The sequence below is a fragment of the Heterodontus francisci genome, chromosome 24 (genome assembly GCF_036365525.1).
Source record: "Heterodontus francisci isolate sHetFra1 chromosome 24, sHetFra1.hap1, whole genome shotgun sequence".
Lineage (NCBI taxonomy): Eukaryota > Metazoa > Chordata > Chondrichthyes > Heterodontiformes > Heterodontidae > Heterodontus > Heterodontus francisci.
The window spans coordinates 55,826,138-55,845,341 of record NC_090394.1 but is presented as its reverse complement, the minus strand read 5'-3'; the positions used below and the strand labels follow the sequence as shown (position 1 = coordinate 55,845,341).

Genomic DNA, 19,204 nt, shown 5'->3' with positions numbered 1-19,204 from the left:
TCTACAGAAAAACGACCCTTTTTGGGAGACCTCTTACTCATAAACTGTGTCCCTAGTTCTAGTCTCCCCCATAAGAGGAAACATCCACTCTATCAAGTCCCCTCAGGATCTTATATATTTCAATATAATGTTGCGATTTCATGCTCTTACATTGATTTCAGACTGCAACTTCTGGATTTCCATGTTTAACTGTGCATGTTTGTAATCCAGAGATGGCTGTCTGCTTTACTCCATAATAATGGTGAGTGCTGTTCCTCACACCATTATTATCAACACAAAGTCCAGGCCATGGTTTTTAAGGTGACAAGTATCTTTCAGGTTTATTGATGTAATATGTAGATCTTTTAAACAAAATTTTAAGAGTGGAGATATAGAAATATTTGATAAAAAGTATTTATATGACTGAAATAAAAATTTAAATAACTTCTTTTAGGTTCTTCACTGAATTTTGGTTTAAAAGCAGCTGTAAAAATTGTTTCGATCAGTTTAGTCTTCACTAATGTTAGCATATGACTACATGATTTACAAGCAAATAATTTAAAATGATTTCAAGCTATCCTAGAATTCACTTAAGTTTTATAAACAAAATCAAAATGTCTTAATATGCACATAATACAACCCTTCAAAGTCCATTCAACAATTTAATCCAAGAAACATCTGCATAGAAATAACAACAATTTTAAGTTACAATGCTGTTTCCAGAAATGCATGTGTGCATTCTGGTTTGTTTAATGATGAATTCTACTATCCCTGGAGAAAATGATCCCCCAGCTCCCTTTCCAACGCTCAGGCAAACCCCCAACCCTCTTTCCTTGGGCCTTTACACCCACAACAAATCCAATGCACCCATTCTGCTCAACATGTGTGTTATCTCCACCTTTGATGCTTTGGTTCTTCCACGTCCCTCAATATCTCCCATTCCCACCACTTGCTCTGGTTGCAGATGCACCTGTCCATGACAGCATTGGTAGGAGTGACCATTGTACAATCCTTGTGAAAACAAAGCCCTATCTTCACACTGAGGATACCTTCTATTGTGTTGTGTAACACTACCACCGTGCTAAATGGGATTGATTCAGAACAGATCTGGCAGCTCAAAACTGGGCATCCATGAGGCGCTGTGGACCACCAGCAGCAGCAGAATTATATTCAACCACAATCTGTAACCTCATGACACAGCATATCCCTCACTCTACCATTACCATCAAGCCAAGGCATCAACCCTAGTTCAATAAAGAGTGCAGGACAGCATGCCAGGAACAGCACCAGGCATACCTAAAAAAATTAGGTGTCAACCTGATGAAGCTACAACACAGGAGTACTTGCATGCCAAACAGTGGAAGCAGCATTAAATAGACAAAGCTAAGCAATCCCACAACCAGTGGATCAGATTCCAGCTCTGCAGTCCTGCCACATCCAGTCATGAATGGTGGTGGACAATTAAGCTACTAACCGGAGGAGAAGGCTCCACAAATATCCCCATCCTCAATGAGGATGGAGCCCAGCACATCAGTGCAAAAGAAAAGGCTGAAGCATTTGAGACCATCTTCAGCCAGAAGTGTCGAGTGGATGATCCATCTCGGCCTCCTCCCGAGGTCCCCAGCATCACAGATGCCGATCTTCAGCCAATTCGATTCACTCCACATGATATCAAAAAACAGCTGAAGTAGCTGGATACTGCAAAGACTATGGATCCTGACAAAATCACAGCTGTAGTACTGAAGACTTGTGCTGCAGAACTAGCTGCAGCCCTAGCCAGCTGTTCCAGTACAGCTACAACATTGGCATCTATTCAACAATGTGGAAAAATGCCCACGTACGTCCCATCCACAAAAAGCAGGACAAGTCCAATACGGCCAATTACTGCCCCATCAGTCTACTCTCGAACATCAGCAAATTGATGGAAGGTGTCAACAGTGCTATCAAGCGCCACTTAAACAGCAACAACCTGCTCACTGATGCTCAGTTTGGGTTCTGCCAGGGCCACTCAGCTCCTGACCTCATTACAGTCTTGGTCCAAATATGGACAAAAGAGCTGAACTCAAGAGGTGAGGTGAGAGTGACTGCCCTTGACATCAAGGCAGCATTTGACCGAATGTTGCATCAAGGAGCCGAAGTCAATGGGAATCGGGGGAAAACTCAGCACTGATTGGAGTCATACCTAGCACAAAGGAAGATGCTTGTGATTGTTGGAGGCCTATCTGTCCCAATATAGGCAGCACCTCATCTTTATTTTATTTATTTAGAGATACAGCACTGAAACAGGCCCTTCAGCCCACCAAATCTGTGCCGACCAACAACCATCCATTTATACTAACCCTGCAGCAATCCCATATTCCCTACCACCTACCTACACTAGGGACAATTTACAATGGCCAATTTACCTATCACCTGCAAGTGTGGGAGGAAACCGGAGCACCCGGCGAAAACCCACGCGGTCACAGGGAGAACTTGCAAACTCCGCACGGGCAGTACCCAGAATTGAACCCGGGTCCCTGGAGCTGTGAGGCTGTGGTGCTAACCACTGCGCCGCCCTCTCTGTAATGACTTTTCTACCCACTGATAGATGTTCATATTGGGTGTGCCCCAGCCTCCATCCTTGGTGACTTTTCCTTATCTATATGGTGACATCACTTGTAGACATTGGGCTCAGATTCCAGATGCATTCCAGCAATACTCATTTTACCCCTCTGCCACCATTCTCGGCTATCACCGCCTTGCCCAACTGTCTAGCTGATAAGTCCTGGATGAACAAGAATATCCTTCAACTCAATGTCAACAAGCTTGAAGCCATTATGTCCAGCACCTGCCTAAGATTCTTGACTTCAACATCCCACTCCCTTGGACGAAGCTTGACACTATACATCTTAATTCTATTTGAGACCGATCTGAGCTCTGAACCCCAAAGCCTTGCTACTAAGACCATCCTTACCTCATCCTGACTACCGCTGAAATGTTTACCCACATCTTCACTTCATTTCAATATTTTCCTTGTCGGTCTCCTGAGTTCTATCCTTTATCAGTTGCAACTCTGCCACTCGCATCCAATTCTGCATGAAGGTCTGTTTTGCTATCACCCCTGTGGTTGTCTAACTTCACTGATTTCCTATCTATCTGCACAACAGTTTTGAAATCCTGTCCCCATCTACAAATCCCTCCACATCCTCACCCCTCCCTACCTTTGTACACTCCTTTTGTCTTATGTTCCTGTTTACATACTCCAGTCTTCTAATTCTGGCTTCCTTGCATTCTCCCCTAACCTTCTGTCTACTTCAGCTGTTATAGCTCCACACTTGCAGAAACTCTCACCCAGCCCATCTGCTTTGCTAGCTCTCTGCGCCTCCTTCAAAAGCCTCCTCAAAATTAAACATCTTTGGTCTTATTTTTCATCACCATCAATCGTCCCTCCTCCATTTGCTTTAGGTCAAGTTATTTCCATCTCTGAAGTACTTTGGGATGTTTTGCTCTTCTAGTCTAAGTTGTTACTAGCATAAAGAGAATCAAACAAATTTAAAATAGCTTTGCAAATTTAACAATTAACAAAAAACACAGAAAAGAAATAATGAAGATCCTTCACAAACTTGATTTTCAGCATTACTCACCAGCCTTGCAATGGGCCAGGAATATCTTTTCTGGCATATTTCTTCTTCTCTCTCTCTTCATCCGCTTCCCTGATTTGAATACAATTGAAGACATCACTAATCTGAGACATGCCTTGCAAAACAGCAATGGCTGTACTGACCATACGTAGGCAAAATGTTATTTGAAGGATAAATTTAAGTAACCAATTCCATTGAGAATGGTTTTAAAAGGTACCTCTGACAAAATACTTTCAATTACAATAAACTGACTATGTAACCTGTAGTTGTCACTTTATATATTTCATTTCAGCCCTGTTAATAAAGTCCTAACTATTGTAAAACAATTGCTATAATGTTTTGCGATCATGATTGAAATACCAAAACACTTAAAAAAATTCCATAATGCTCAAAATACAGATCATTCAATGCAATCAATTTTTGCCATAGCTTCTCAGCCCACAATTACCAGAGCTCTCAAAAATATGCATTTAGTCAATTAAAGGATAAAACACACAATGGAAAATGAACATATTATGTCCAAGTAACTAATAATCGGCGAAAATAGCTTGAGTTTTGGCAAAATTCCAAAACGAATTCTGAAGTTACTGAAGTGATTGCTCAGAAACTAGCAAATGGGACTTGTGGATGATTCAAAGTGTTGGCAATTACAAGAAACAACCAAACCAAACAACAAAAAATGTGTGAATAATATAGTTGTGCAACTTTAAGTTACTTAGTAGGAATGTTCCCAAATCATTGACAGATAATAATTTCAACATTAATTTTTCTCTTTCCTCCCTGAATGCAAGAAAATTCACATTACCTCCTTACGCCACTCTAAAAAGCACTGTTTTTATGAAGTTATTTAAGCGCTACAGATTTCAAACTAACCTCTGAGAGTCCTCCAACATCTTCATAGCCTCATTGAGGTTCTTCCCCATCTCAGCTAAAGTGGGATCCACCATCTGTCAAACAAAAATGCAAATGAATATTTGAATATTTCAAAATAAAGGAAGACTTGCAGTTATATAGCACCTGTCATGACCATCGGACGTGCCAAAGTACTTTACAGCCAATGAAGTACTTTTGAAGTGTAGTCATTTTTTGTAAAGTAAGAAATGCGGCAGCTGACTTCACACAGTAGGATCCCACAATCAGCAATGTGATAATGACTATATAATTTGTTTCTATGGTGTTGAGTGAGAGATAACTATTGACCATGACACTGGGGATAACTTAAGAAAAGCAAAATACTGCAGATCCTGGAAATTTGAAATAAAAACAGTGTGTTGGAAATACTCAGCAAGTCAGGCAGCATCTGTGGAGAGAGCAGAGTTAACGTTTCAGGTCAGTGACCTTTCATCAGAACTCAATCAGAATCACAATCGTTACAGCACAGGAGGCGGCCATATGGCCCATCGTGTCTGCACCAGCTCTCTGAAAGAGAAACACCCTCAGTTCCATTCCCCTGCCTTCTCCCTGTAACCCTGCACATTATTCCTTTTCATATAACTGTCTAATTCCCTTTTGAATGCTTCAATTGAACCTGCCTCCACCACATTCTCAGGCAGCGAATTCCAGACCTGAAACACTTGCTGCATGAAAAAGTTTTTCCTCGTGTCACTTTTGCTTCTCTTACCAAATACTTTAAATCTGTGCCCTCTCATTCTCGATCTTTTCATGAGCAGGACCAGTTTCTCCCCATCTACTCTGTCCAAACCCCTCATGATTTTGAATACCTCTATCAAATCACCTCTAAGCCTTCTCTTCTCCAAGAAAAACAGTCCTAACTTCTCCAATCTATCTTCATAACTGAAATTCCTCCTCCCTGGAACCATTCTCATGAATCTTTTCTGCACTCTCTCCTATGCCCTCACATCTTTCCTTAAGTGCGGCGCCCGGAACTGGACACAATACTCCAGCTGAGACCGAACTAGTGTCTTATGCAAGTTCAACATAACTTCCTTGTTCTTGTACTCTATGCCCCTATTAATAAAGCCCAGGATACCGTATGCTTTATTACCCGCTCTCTCAACCTGTCCTGCCACCTTCAATGACTGATGCACATATACACCTGCACCTCCTTTAGAATTGAACCCTTTATTCTATATTGGCTCTCCATGTTCTTCCTATCAAAATGAATCACTTCACATTTCTCTGCATTGAACTTCATCTGCCACCTGTCTGCCCATTCCACCAATTTATCTATGTCCTTTTGAAGTTCTACACTATCCTCCTCACAGTTCACAATGCTTCCAAGTTTCGTATCATCGGCAAACTTTGAAATTGTGCCCTATACACCAAGGTCTAACTCATTAATATAGATCAGGAAAAGCAAGGGTCCCAACACTGATCCCTGGGAGACTCACTACAAACCTTCCTCCAGCCCGAGAAACATCCAATAACCACTACTCTTTGTTTCCTGTCACTCAGCCAATTTCATATCCATGTTGCTACCGTCCCTTTTATTCCATAAGCTACAGGTTTGCTCACAAGTCTGTTGTGTGACACTGTATCAAATGTCTTTTGAAAACCATGTACACCACATCAACAGCACTGCCCTCATCAAGCCTCTCTGTTACCTTCTCAAAAAACTCCAGTAAGTCAGTTAAATATGATTTTTCCTTAAGAACAGACAACGGTAAGAAAAGTATTAGGTTTTAAGCAAGTGAAGGGGAGAGGGGCGGTGGTGGGAAAGAGGACAAAGCGGAAGGTGTGTGATAGGGCAGAGGGCAGGAGAGATTATATAGCAAAGATGTCATGGGACAAAGCTCCCTACCCTTAGAAATAGTGCCCTGTAATCTTTTACATCCACCTGATGGGGCTGACGGGCATGGTTTAACGTTTTATCCGAAAGATGGCACCTCTGACAGTGCAGCACTCCCTCAGCACTGCACTGGAGTGTCAGCCAAGAATGTTGTGCTCAAGGGGGGCACAGTGGCGCAGTGGTTAGCACCGCAGCCTCACAGCTCCAGGGACCCGGGTTCAATTCCGGGTACTGCCTGTGTGGAGTTTGCAAGTTCTCCCTGTGTCTGCGTGGGTTTTCTCCGGGTGCTCCGGTTTCCTCCCACAAGCCAAAAGACTTGCAGGTTGATAGGTAAATTGGCCATTATAAATTGTCACTAGTATAGGTAGGTGGTAGGGAAATATAAGGATAGGTGGGGATGTTTGGTAGGAATATGGGATTAGTGTAGGATTAGTATAAATGGGTGGTTGATGTTCGGCACAGACTCGGTGGGCCGAAGGGCCTGTTTCAGTGCTGTATCTCTAATCTAAAAAAAGTACTGAAGTGAGACTTGAACCCACAACCTTCTGTCTCAGAGGCAAGAGTGCTACCAACTGAGCCATGGCTGTCACTTCATACACAAGTTAATAATGGCCCCAGTAAGTATATAAGAACATGAGAAATAGGAGCCAAAGACCATATGGTCCCTCAAGCCTGCTCCGTCATTCAATATGGCCATAAAAGAGCAGGAGAGAGGAGTACCCGGAAACCGGCGGTGGCCATAAAAGAACGCGAGAGAGGAAGACCCGGAGACCGGTGGCGGCCATAAAAAGAGGAAAGAGAGGAGGACCCAGAGACCAGCAGCAGCCATAAAAGAACGGGAGAGAGAAGGACCCGGAGACCAGCAGCAGCCATAAAAGAACGGGAGAGGAGGAGGACCCGGAGAGCATCAGAGTTTTAAAAAGCTATCCTAGTCAGTCTAGGCCAGTCCAGTCGACCAGAGCAGAACGACCACGTTCTGAGAAAGAAAATCAGTGCGATGTCACAGGAAAACAGGTAGTTGAATGGTTGGTCCTGTTTTTCTCATTTATCTTTTAAAAACTCGGGTAACTGTAGTAATTAGGTTTTATTTACTAGTAGTAGTAAAGCTTAATAGATAGGCTGGTGAGTATTTCCTATTAACTAAATAATTATTTAAAACACAATAAAGATGGCAGGGCAAGTGATGCGTTGCAGCTGCAGTATGTGGGAGCTGGTGGATGCCAGTGTGATCCATGGTAACCACGTCTGTAGTAAGTGTTTGCAGCTTGAGGAGCTTCGGCTCAGAGTCAGTGAGCTGGAGGCGGAGCTGCAGACACTGCAACATATCAGGGAGGGGGAAAAGTTACCTGGACATTTTGCACCAGGATGCGGTCACACCCCTTAGGATAGGATCTTCTGATTTGGTCAGTGGCATGTTGGCCTTTATTGCAAGGGGATTGGAGTAAAAGTATAAGGAAGTCTTGCTACAATTGTATAGGGCTTTGGTGAGACCACACCTGTAGTACTGTGTGCAGTTTTGGTCTCCATATCTAAGGAAGGATATACTTACACTGAAGGCAGTACAGCAAATGTTCAATAGTTTCATTGCTGGGATCAGAGGGTTGTACTATGATGAGAGACTGAGTAAATTGGGCCTATACTCTCTGGAGTTCTGAAGAATGAGAGGTGATCTCATTGAAACATGCAAGATTCTGAAGGGACTTGACATGGTAGACACAGAGGTTTCTTCCCCCGCTGGGGAATCTAGAACACAGGGGCCTAGTCTCAGGATAGGGAGTTAATCAGTTAGGACTGAGATACGGAGAAATTTGTTCACTCAGAGGGTAGTGAATCTTTGGATTTCTGTACCCCAGAATGTCACTTGCCACTTATCATCCCAAGCCTGGATATTGTCCAGGTCTTGCTGTATTTCTACACGGACTGCTTCAGTAACTGAGGAGCCGCGAATGGTGCTGAACATTGTACAATCATCATTTGTGGATAGGGTGCCAATCAAGCGGGCTGCTTTGTCCTGGATTATAGAGAGATACAGCACTGAAACAGGCCCTTCGGCCCACCGAGTCTGTGCCAACCATCAACCACCCATTTATACTAATCCTACATTAATCCCATATTCCCTACCATTCTCCTACCTACATTAAGGGCAATTTACCTATCAACCGACAAGTCTTTGGCGGAGGGAGGAAACTGGAGCACCCGGCGGAAACCCATGCGGTCACAGGGAGAACTTGCAAACTCCACACAGGCAGTACCCAGAACTGAACCCGGGTCGCTGGAGCTGTGAGGCTGCAGTGCTAACCATTGCGCCACTGTGTCGAGCTTCTTGAGTGTTGTTGGAGCTGCACCCATCCAGGCAAGTGGAGACTATTCAATCACACTCCTGACTTGTGCCTTGTAGATGGTGGACAGGCTTTGGGGAGTCAGGAGGTGAGTTACTCACCACAGGATTCCTAGCCTCTGACCTGCTCTTGTAGCCATGGTATTTATATGGCTCCCCCAGTTCAGTTTCTGGAAAACGGTAACCCCTAGGATGTTGATAGCAGGAGATTCAAAGATCGAATGTCAAGGGGAGATGGTTAGATTCTCTCTTGTTGGAGATGGTCATTGCCTGGCATAAATGTTACTTGTTCCTCATCAGCCCAAGCCTGGATATTGTATAGGTCTTGCTGCATTTCTACAGGTGTGGTCTCACCAAAGCCCTATACAATTGTAGCAAGACTTCCTTATTCTTGTACTCCAATCCCCTTGCAATAAAGGCCAACATGCCTTTAGCCTTCCTAATTGCTTTCCGTTCCTGCAAGCTAACTTTGTGTTCCTTGTTCAAGTGCACCCAAGTCTCTCCGAACATCAACATTTAAAAAGTTTCCTGCCTTTTAAAAAATATTCTGCTTTTCTATTCTTACTACCAGAGTGAATAACCCCACACTTGTATTCATTATATTCCATCTGCCACCTTGTTGCCCACTCACTTAACCTGCTTATATCACTTTGCAGACTCTGTGTCCTTCTCACAGTTTACATTCCCACCTAGCGTTGTATCGTCAACAAACTTGGATACATTATTCTTGGTCTCTTCGTCTAAGTCATGAATATAGATTGTAAATAGCTGAGGCCCCAGCACTGATCCTTGCAGTACTTCACTAGTTACAACTTGAAATTGCCCCATTTATCCCTAGTCTCTGCCTCCTGTCCGTTAACCAATCCTCCAACCATGAGAATATATTACCCCCAACTCCATGAGTCCTTATCTTACATATTAACCTTTTGTATGGCAACTTGGAAATCCAAGTGTACTACATCAAATAGCTCCCCTTTGTCTACCCTATTAGTCACATCCTCAAAAAAGCTCTAATAAATTGTCAAACACAATTTCCCTTTTGTAAAACCATGATAACTCTGTCTGATCATACTATGATTTTCTAACTGCATTGTTAAAACCTCCTTACTAATAGATTCCAGCATTTTCTCAATGACTGATGTCAGGTTAACTGGCCTGTACTTCCCCGTTTTCTCTCCCCCTCCTTTCTTGAACAGTGGTGTTCCATTTGCTAACTTCCAATTTGCTGGGACTGTTATAGAATCCAAGGAATATTGGAAAATCATAACTAGTGCATCCACTATCTCTGCAGCTACTTCTTTTGGAACCCTAGGGTGTAGGCCACCAGATCCTGGGGGCTTGTCAGCCTTCGTCCCTTAAGTTTCGTGAATACTTTTTCTCTGCTGATATTAATCACCTTAAGTTCCTCACTCTTATTAGCCCCTTGGTTACCCTCTATTTCTGGTATGTAATTTGTGTCTTCTACTGTAAAAACAGACCACAAAATATCTGTTCAACGTCTCTGCCATTTCCTCATTCCTCATGATAATTTCTCCTGTCTGCCTCCAAGGTATCAATGTTTACTTTAGCTATTCTCCTTTTTATATGTTTGTAAAAGCTCTTACAATTTGTTTTTATATTCCTGACTAGCTTACTCTCATTCTATCGTTTCCCTTACTAACTTTTTGGTGGTCTTTTGCTGCTTTCTATAACACTCCCAATCCTTAGGTTTACTACTATTCTTTACAACATTATAAGCCTCTTCTTTTAATCTAATACCATTCTTAACATCCTTAGAAAGCCACAGATGGATCTTTCTTGTTGAATTTTTGTTTTTAAACATAATATCTTTTTGTTGAACATATTGAATTGTTCCTTTAAATGTTTCCCACTGTTTATTTACCATCATACCTTTTAGTCTACTTACCCAATCAACCTTAACCAGCTCACCCCTCATACTTATGTAATTGGCATTGCTCAAGTTTAAGATTCTTGGTTTGGTCTCGAGTATGTCGCTTTCAAACTTAATATAGAATTCAATTGTCTTATTATTTTGTCTCAGAATACCTGTTACTATGAGATTACTAATCAACCCTGCCTCATTACATAACACTAGATCTAAAACAGCCTTATCCCTAGGTGGTTCCACAACGTATTGTTCCAGGAAATTGTCATGAAAGAATTCTACAAATTCATCTTCCAAACTACCTTTGCCAAGTTTATTTGTCCAGTCTATATGAAGATTAAAGCCCCCCATGATTACATTGCCTTTATGACAAGCTCCAATCATTTCTTGTTTAATACTCTAATGGTGTCATGCTAGGCACCCACCTGACAAAATTAGTGTGCCTCATTCTTGGAATGAACATTGATTTTAAACTGTTGTTCGAACGAGAAAATGACTTGTTAAACAGATCAGCCGTGGCTGGAAAAGATATTTGCATATTAACAGCCGGTGCTTGGGAGGACAAAGGACCATTCCCTGACACATTCATAGAGTTATACAGCACAGAAACAGGCCCTTCGGTCCATCGTGTCTGTGCCAGCCATCCAGCACCCAACTATTCTAATCCCATTCAACCCACAATGGACCTTGATCACCAGGTATCGTGTGTAAGAGGAGCATTCCGGAGACTGCTAAGGTGATCTAACCAGTCCTGGATTGTACCAGCTGGTCATACGACCAACTGGCTGCTCCAGGGTTTTTTGAACTGACCGTAGAGAGTTTGAACTAAGACTGTTTGTTCCTGAACTGAGAAGATCTCTCCTGTCTGCTCCCATCTCTTTCTCACAAGCCTCTGAATCCACTGAAGACACATGAACCCCCAAGAGAGAAAAGTCTCTTACAGCAAACAAGGTTTAAAAAGAATACTGGGCCCCAACGAAAAGTAAGATCTACTTACAATCAAGGACTCTATAGTGAGCTCGAAGAACTGGAACAAAAACTCTTCATATATTGCCTCAAACTTTTCCACTTTATTTTTCTTCTGCTCTCTTCTGTCTCTATCTGCATGTGTGTATCACGTATGCATGCTAGCATGGGTGTATCGTGTATCTGTAGGCGTTAACCGAATTAGAGTTTAAGTTTAATACATTTGAACCTTGTTTTCTTTAAACCTAAGAAAACTTGTTTGTGCTGGTTTCTTTGCCTTATAATTGGAAAGCTGTGAACAAGGATTCACCAAGGGGGAGCTAAAAACAGGGTGTGTTTAAAATGAAACCCTGTTACAGTAAGAACAGGTGAAGGCTAAGAGGGACCCCTAGACACCTTTCTCACCTGGTCGTAACAAATGGTATAACTACTGTTAGAGGGCCTATGAAATACTTCCACCAGCATTTTCTGACCGTTGTTATTTCTAAGCTCTGCCCATACTGATTCTACCCTAATCTACTGACAAGATCCTTTCTGTCCTTATGTCATCCTTTACTTTCAGGGCTATTCCTCCACCTTTCCCATTTTGCTTGTCTTTTCGAAATGTTGTGCAAAGTTGGAAGAAATATTTATTTCCCAACCTTGGTCACTTTGTAATCATGTCTCTGTAATGTAGAAGGAGTGTCACACTCTCACCAAAGCCACGAGAGAAAGAATTATATTTGCTGCCGTAATAGTACTACTGTTACAAGTCCAGCCAAAGCAAATTCTGGTACAGTAGGTTATGCAAAACAAAACATGCTGGGCAAAATTACACCTTAAATGCATAGATTATGCGATGTAGTTACTTATCGTCTCAATACAATCTTAATGCTGAAATGGACTTAAACTTGAGAGATTGGAAACAGGGGAACAATTAAGAAAAAAAACACACACTGCCACTTCACCCCAATCAAATCATTTGGATTTAAAACATTGCCTGAACGGCAGGTTTATCATTATAATTTTAATTTGTGCAATGCCTGCTACACTCCACGCATTATGAATATTGTAACAAGCTATAAAAATATCAATAACAGAAACAAAGCTGAAAGAAATGTTCAATCATAACGTCATAACATCTGCAGCAGCACCTCGTGCCTCACTGAAAAGTTTTGACAAAATCATGTCACTAAAGTAAGAATTAAATTAATTTTACCTTTCAAAACATTACATTATAATGCTACTTACATAGTGAGTTCGGAATACAGCTTAAAATTGTTGCAAATAACTGTAGGTCATCAAATAGTTCATAAGAGGCATCATGTGATTAACATTTTGTACTATGAAACAAGCAGCAAAGTAATGTGCTTGCTACAGTAGTTTCAATGTGATATTTACATTGCTCACATATAATTAGGTGGAGTTTTATTGAGTTCCAATTCAGGATTGCAAAATTGTAGGATGTTGTAGCAGCAATTCCATAAAACCTCTGTACACAGTAATTTAAAAAAAAGACTAGTTTGGATTCTTTATTTTTGATTCTGAGTATTTGAAATATACAATGCTGACTGGTGGAATGTTCTACTTTTTCCCTAGAGGATACTGGCAAAAATAAGGTAAATAACACTAGTGACAACACAAAGTTTCTGTCTTAACGTTGTCACTTGATCTTAATGCAGAAGAACCCTCTCCTACATTATTAAAGGCACTGCAGTGTTCTTTACCGTCAAACAGCGTGCAGTGGCTATCAGCGATCTTTCCAAGTTACAAAGTGAGAAACATTTATGCAACCTGCACCATTTATGTGAGGGCAAACACCATTAACTGCTTTCTATTCAATTATTTATTTTCTTAACATATTCAGGTATGGATTCATTGTCTGACTTACTATGCCTACATACATATTAAATGTTCTGAAACGTTGTTACACTGAAGTTACACATCTCAGATTGCTAGCCGCAATATTAATTTGCAGCCAGCAGTGCTTTCTGAAATTTAAACACAAGGTCCAGCAGAGAGCTCTGTGCATGCATCCTCATAAATATGTGCAAAGCTTTGCTCCTGGTGGGCAAATTATAAAGAGCATTTTGTAAACACAGCTTGACACTACACTGGAGTTATACTCGATGCGATGTCAAACTCTAATCAGTGACAGACTACCTCCTCCAGGCGTGCCACACTATCCCAACGTGGAGTCCAGTGGACTCGTGCTCTAACATCACTTTTGCATTCCTGAAACCACTTTAGAATGAGTGGGTCACAACTGCCAAACTGTTAATCATTAACACTACCCTGTTGATACAACCAAAGCTTTAATAATTTTGTCACAGATAGCCAAAGTTTTTATTTCTGTGGCTCCGTAAAATATATTTACATTTACAGTACCAAATTAGCATGTGTTACAAAAGCACTTCCTTGTTTTAATATTCTACTTTTTTTGTGGACTTGTGTTAAAATTGAAAAGATTCTATGGATGTGTTTTTTTCACCAAGTTCACTGAAAGGACACGAGATGTTGTTTGAAAAAACATCTGTGCTGGAAATCAGGTGCTTTGGGCTCAGTAAAAAAACAGAACCCTTGGTGACCTGGGGAAAAATGGTTACAGAGAAGCCACATGTCAAGGTTTATGGAGGTTAGGAGGTCGACTCTGTTTGAGGTTTGGATATTGTTTTCAGTTTAGTTGCGGTGTCAACTTTAATTGAGGAATTTTAAAAAAGGAACTTTCATATTTCAATCTGTGTTAATATTTTGCTTTATTGCAGGTTAAGTCTTGTTTTATGATAAACTGATAATTTTGTTGCTTATTAAAGAAACCTAGTTGGCGTATTTTATTCTGGGATAAAAAATAGTGTATAATTGGCTGTACCGGTAACCAGGTAAACATTTAAATAAATGCTGTGACCTGTGGAGAAGTGGAACTAGAAAAGACAGTGTAGTCCTGCCGCCTCATTCGTAATACATGGAGTAATTTGAGTCAGGGAGAGTATGGCAAATGCTAGAAGTTAGAATAATAGCCACAGCTGGTACTATGGAGCTTTATTTATTACATTTGGTTATTGTAATAAAAAGAAAGGAAAGGACTTGTATTTATATAGCATCTTTCAGAGCCACGGGTAACCCAAAGCTCTTTACAGCCATTCTTTGAAGTGCAGTCACTGTTGTATGTTACGTAAAATATATGTTTGGGCTATAGTTGCCCATAATTTCTCATTTTAATCCCTGCTAATGGCATTTTAAGGTGGTGGACGATAATCTTCTGGACAACAATCTTCAGTTATTACACTTAAAAATATAGGAAGCTGTAAAACTAAGATTTTCCAGAATAGTGTTTATCCATCCCCTGGTAATATAAAAAAGAATGCTCAACTGTAAACTACTGAATATCCTCTACATAACAGTGTCTGAAACTGATCTGAATGATACAATTGTCTCTGTTAATAATACTCTATGGAATTAAGGAAGTAGGTAGCTTGAAAAAAAGACTTGCATTAATCTAGTGCCTTTCACAACCTCAGGACTTCCCAAAGTTTACAACCAATGAAATACTTTTTAGGAAATGTGGCAGCCAATTTGCACACAGCAAGCTCCCACAAACAGCAATGTGATAATGACCAGATAATCCCTTTTTTATGATGTTGATTGAGGGATAAATATTGGCCAGGACATCAGGGATAACTTCCCTGCTCTTCTTCAAAATAGTGCCATATGATCTTTTACATCCACCTGAGAGCGCTGACAGGCCGCAGTTCAATGTCTCTTAGCACCTCTGATAGAACAGCACTCCTTCAGTACTGCACTTGAATATCAGCCTACATTTGTGTGCTCAAGTCTCTGGAGTGGGACTTGAACCAACAACCTTCTGATTCAGAGGCCAGACTGCTGACACCTTGATTGGTGATATTTATATGTTGTGAACTGGATGTGGTGCAGGCAGCCATCCCTTTTTAAATGAATATATTTTCTTTAAAGAGATTGAATTTTGTATTTTCTGTGCTCACATGAACAAAAACTTAAAATTGCAAGCCCTGACTGGAAGGACATTTGCACAGTACCAGACAATGTTGAAACAATGGGGATCCAGCGGTTACTTCCCCAACACACAGAAGTGGTCAGACCAGTTTTAGTCACATGACTAACTGGCTGTTGCAGAGAATTTGAACTTCCAACAAAGGATTTTGAAGAGACTGTTCCAAATAAGGAGCCAGTCACATGATTAACCTGCTGGGCAACCTGGGAGTTTTTTTGAATTTGAGCTCTCAACAAAGGAATCGAAACGCAGAACGCCATGTGCTCATGGACGGAGAACATCTCCTCTCCTGTCTGCCTGCTTTCATCTCTTCCCACGGAACTGAATCTTGTGAAAACACATGAAACTCAACGAGAGAAAGGTTTCCTACGTGAACAAGGTTTTAAGACGACTACTGGGCCCCAATGAAACACAACCATATCTTCAATTAAGGACTACAGCGAGCTAGTGAAACAGTAACAAGACACTGCCTCAAACTGTCCTACTCATCTTTTTTTCTGCTCTTTTCTGTCCCTATCTGCACGTTTATATCGTGTGTGCATGCCAGCATGGGTGTGTCGTATAGCCGTAGGCATGAACCACAGTAGAGTTTAAGGTTTAATTACTTTCTTCTTTAAGCCAAAGAAAGCCTGTTTGTGCTCATATCTTTACCTCATAATTGGAAAGCTGTGAACAAGGATTCACAAAGGGGGAGCTCAAAACAAAGTGTGTTTAAAATTAAACCCTGTTACAGTAAGACCAGGTGAAGATAGTAAGAGATCCCTAGACACATTTCTCATCTGGTTGTAACAGTCATCATAGGTCTGGACAGATGAAAGTCAGAAATACTAACAGAAGGACTCACGTCAAACAAGAAAACCACCTGCAGTCGCCCAACCTTCTTAATAATCATCACTGGTGAGTGAAATACAAACTTTAGATTACAAGACCAAATATTGTCAGGTGCAGAAAAAAAAAACAAGTTTCTGATTATAAGTTCTATATTGTGGCCTTCAGCACATTTCAAACCATATGTAATCCTCCTTTATAAATACCTGCACCAAGACTCTAAAACATTGATTGCTCTCTTCAGGTGGGCAAACATACCATTACTAGGACTTTGCAGTGGTTAAGGTAAATAATGTGGATTCAAATATGCAGCTATTATTTAAAATGTGTGAAACTACTCCAGAATCCTCCAATTTATAGTATAGAGTTTGTCTAATCAACCATTATTTGGAAAGAGCGGAGAAATGTGTGTTGTGAAACACACTGAATGAAATATTTCTAGAAGTTACTACAAACATGTTATATACACAATTAATGCACAAGAGCTTCTGATAACCAGGCTGATTTGTATTCACTTAGTTTTAACATAGCAAAGACGCTCCAAAAATAATTTACAAAGTACATACACTGTCAATATTGTTGGCAGTTAAAAACTGAGAAACTCTTGAGCCAGTTTCTCAAATGCAAATATTTGCAGATTTTGACTACCTGACACTCCGTGCAATCAAGATGAACCTTTTTTTTAAAAAAAACTTCAACAAGGCAAGTCAGTGCATATGAATTGCGTTGCCTACGTTGCAACATTCTCAGTCGTCTTCCTGATGCACATGCATGCTAAATATTCTATCCCATAAAGCATAACTGTTCTTACAGGAAATAAAAAGGGTCAAATAATTTACAACGAAATTACTTCTCTCACCAGCCATCAATAATATTCTTTAACGTGTTGAGAACTATTTTACAAGGCAGCATAGACCAGCGAAAGTTCAATAATAATTTTCCAATAATTCTTCAACAAACTGCTTTTCTAATTTAATTAAATGACCTCGACTTGGGTGTGCAGGGCACAATTTCAAAAATTGCAGATGACACAAAGTTTGGAAGTATTGTGAACTGCGAGGAGAAAAGCAATAGACTTCAAGAGGACATACACAGACTGGTAGAATGTGCGGACACGTGGCAGATGAACTGTAATGCAGAGAAATGTGAAGTGATGCATTTTGGTAGGAAGAATGAAGACAGGCAATATAAAATAAAGGATACAATCCTAAAAGGGGTGCCAGAGAAGAGGGACCTGGGGATATATGTGCACAATCATTGAAGGTGGCAGGGTGGGTGAGAAAGTGGTTAAAAAGGCATATGGGATCCTGTGCTTTATAAATATAGAGGCATAGAACACAAAAGCAAGGAGGTTATGAAGAAACTTTATAAAACACTAGTTCGGCCTCAACTCGATTACTGTGTCCAATTCTGGGGACCACACTTTAGGAAGAATATGAAGGCATTAGAAAGGGTGGAAAAGATTTACAAGAATAGCTTCAGGGATGAGGGTCTTCAGTTACGTGGATAGACTGGAGAAGCTGAGGTTGTTCTTCCTGGAGAAGAGAAGATTAAGAGGAGATTTGATAGAGGTGTTCAAAATCATGAGGGGTCTGGACAGAGTAGTTAAGGAGAAACTGTTTGCATTGGGTTGAGAACCAGCGGATATCGATTTAAGATGAATGGCAAAAGAACTAAAGACATGATGAAAAACTTTTTTTTTTAAAACAGTGAGTGGTTAAGATCTGGAATGCACTACCAGAGAGGGTGGCGGGGGCAGATTCAATCATGGATTCCAAAAGAAACTTGAATAATTATCTGGAGAGAAAAAATTTGTAGGGCTACAAGGAAAGGGTAAGGGAGTGGGACTAGCCGAGTTGCTCTGGCAGAGAGCCGGCATGGATACTATGGGTCAAATGGCCTCCTTCTGTGCTGTAACCATTCTATGATAACCTGCAATCAGACTGTAATGAAAAATAATTCCATAATGAAATTTAAAAAATGTATTCTTCACACAAGTGCATATTTTTGAACTACCAGGTTTGAAGCTTATTTTTAACTATTATAGACTAACACAGCCAAAGTTTGAGGTTAACTCTAATCCAATAGATCAGACGCAGAAGGTTTTCAAAAACACCAGCAATCAGAGAAATGGTTAGACCAGCAAGACATGAATCATCCAGGTATGTACATTAAATAGTAGCTGAGGCTGTGAGGTAGGTGGAGAATGAAAAGAGGGTTCACAGTGACCTGATCTGAGCTGCAGGTCTTGGCTGAAGGAACTATACTGTAACAACATTCTGAAATACAAATAAATTGTAGAGTGTTTTGATCAAATACAACTTTTAACGGGAACAAAATGCAACAAAAAAGATAGAACAGTTAAAAATGAAACACTGTAGATGCTGGAAATCTGAAACAGAAAATGCTGGAATATATAGCAGGTCAGTCAACATCTGTGGAGAGAACAGAGAAGTTAGTGTTTTGAATGTTGACCCTCCTTCATAACTGGCAAACAGGCATATTAGTGCAATCAGAAAAAAAGCAGAATATGGGGAAAGAAATATAGCTTTCCCATCTTCCTGTTTTTCTGACTGTACTCATGTATATATGGTTATAAAAAAAAATTGAACAGATAAACCCAGAGAGGAATCATGAGCAGAATTATGCAGCAGAACATCTCAGTCAAGTAATGCACAGAAGCATTATGATATTAAAGAAACAAGGGTTGTGTAAATAGCTAATCATTCTGTACATGAATTAAGGTGTGCTGCAGAAACATTAAAGCAATTTTCCCAAGTGGTGCATTGCTCAAGCAGAATTATATTATATTAATTATATGTAGTCCCAG

General features: G+C 40.5%; 1 protein-coding gene across 6 annotated transcripts in view; it reads right to left on the bottom strand.

Moving 5' to 3' along the window:
- Nucleotides 1-19,204, bottom strand: part of pdxdc1 (pyridoxal-dependent decarboxylase domain containing 1) — a 213,172-nt gene that overhangs the window by 43,730 nt on the left and 150,238 nt on the right. For all 6 annotated transcript variants that reach the window (XM_068056232.1, XM_068056227.1, XM_068056228.1 and 3 more), the window contains 2 exons: nt 4,473-4,546; nt 3,603-3,671 (listed from right to left, as the gene is read on the bottom strand). In XM_068056232.1, coding sequence (XP_067912333.1) covers nt 3,603-3,671; nt 4,473-4,546 — 143 coding nt within the window. Of the gene's footprint in view, nt 1-3,602; nt 3,672-4,472; nt 4,547-19,204 lie in introns of those variants that run through there.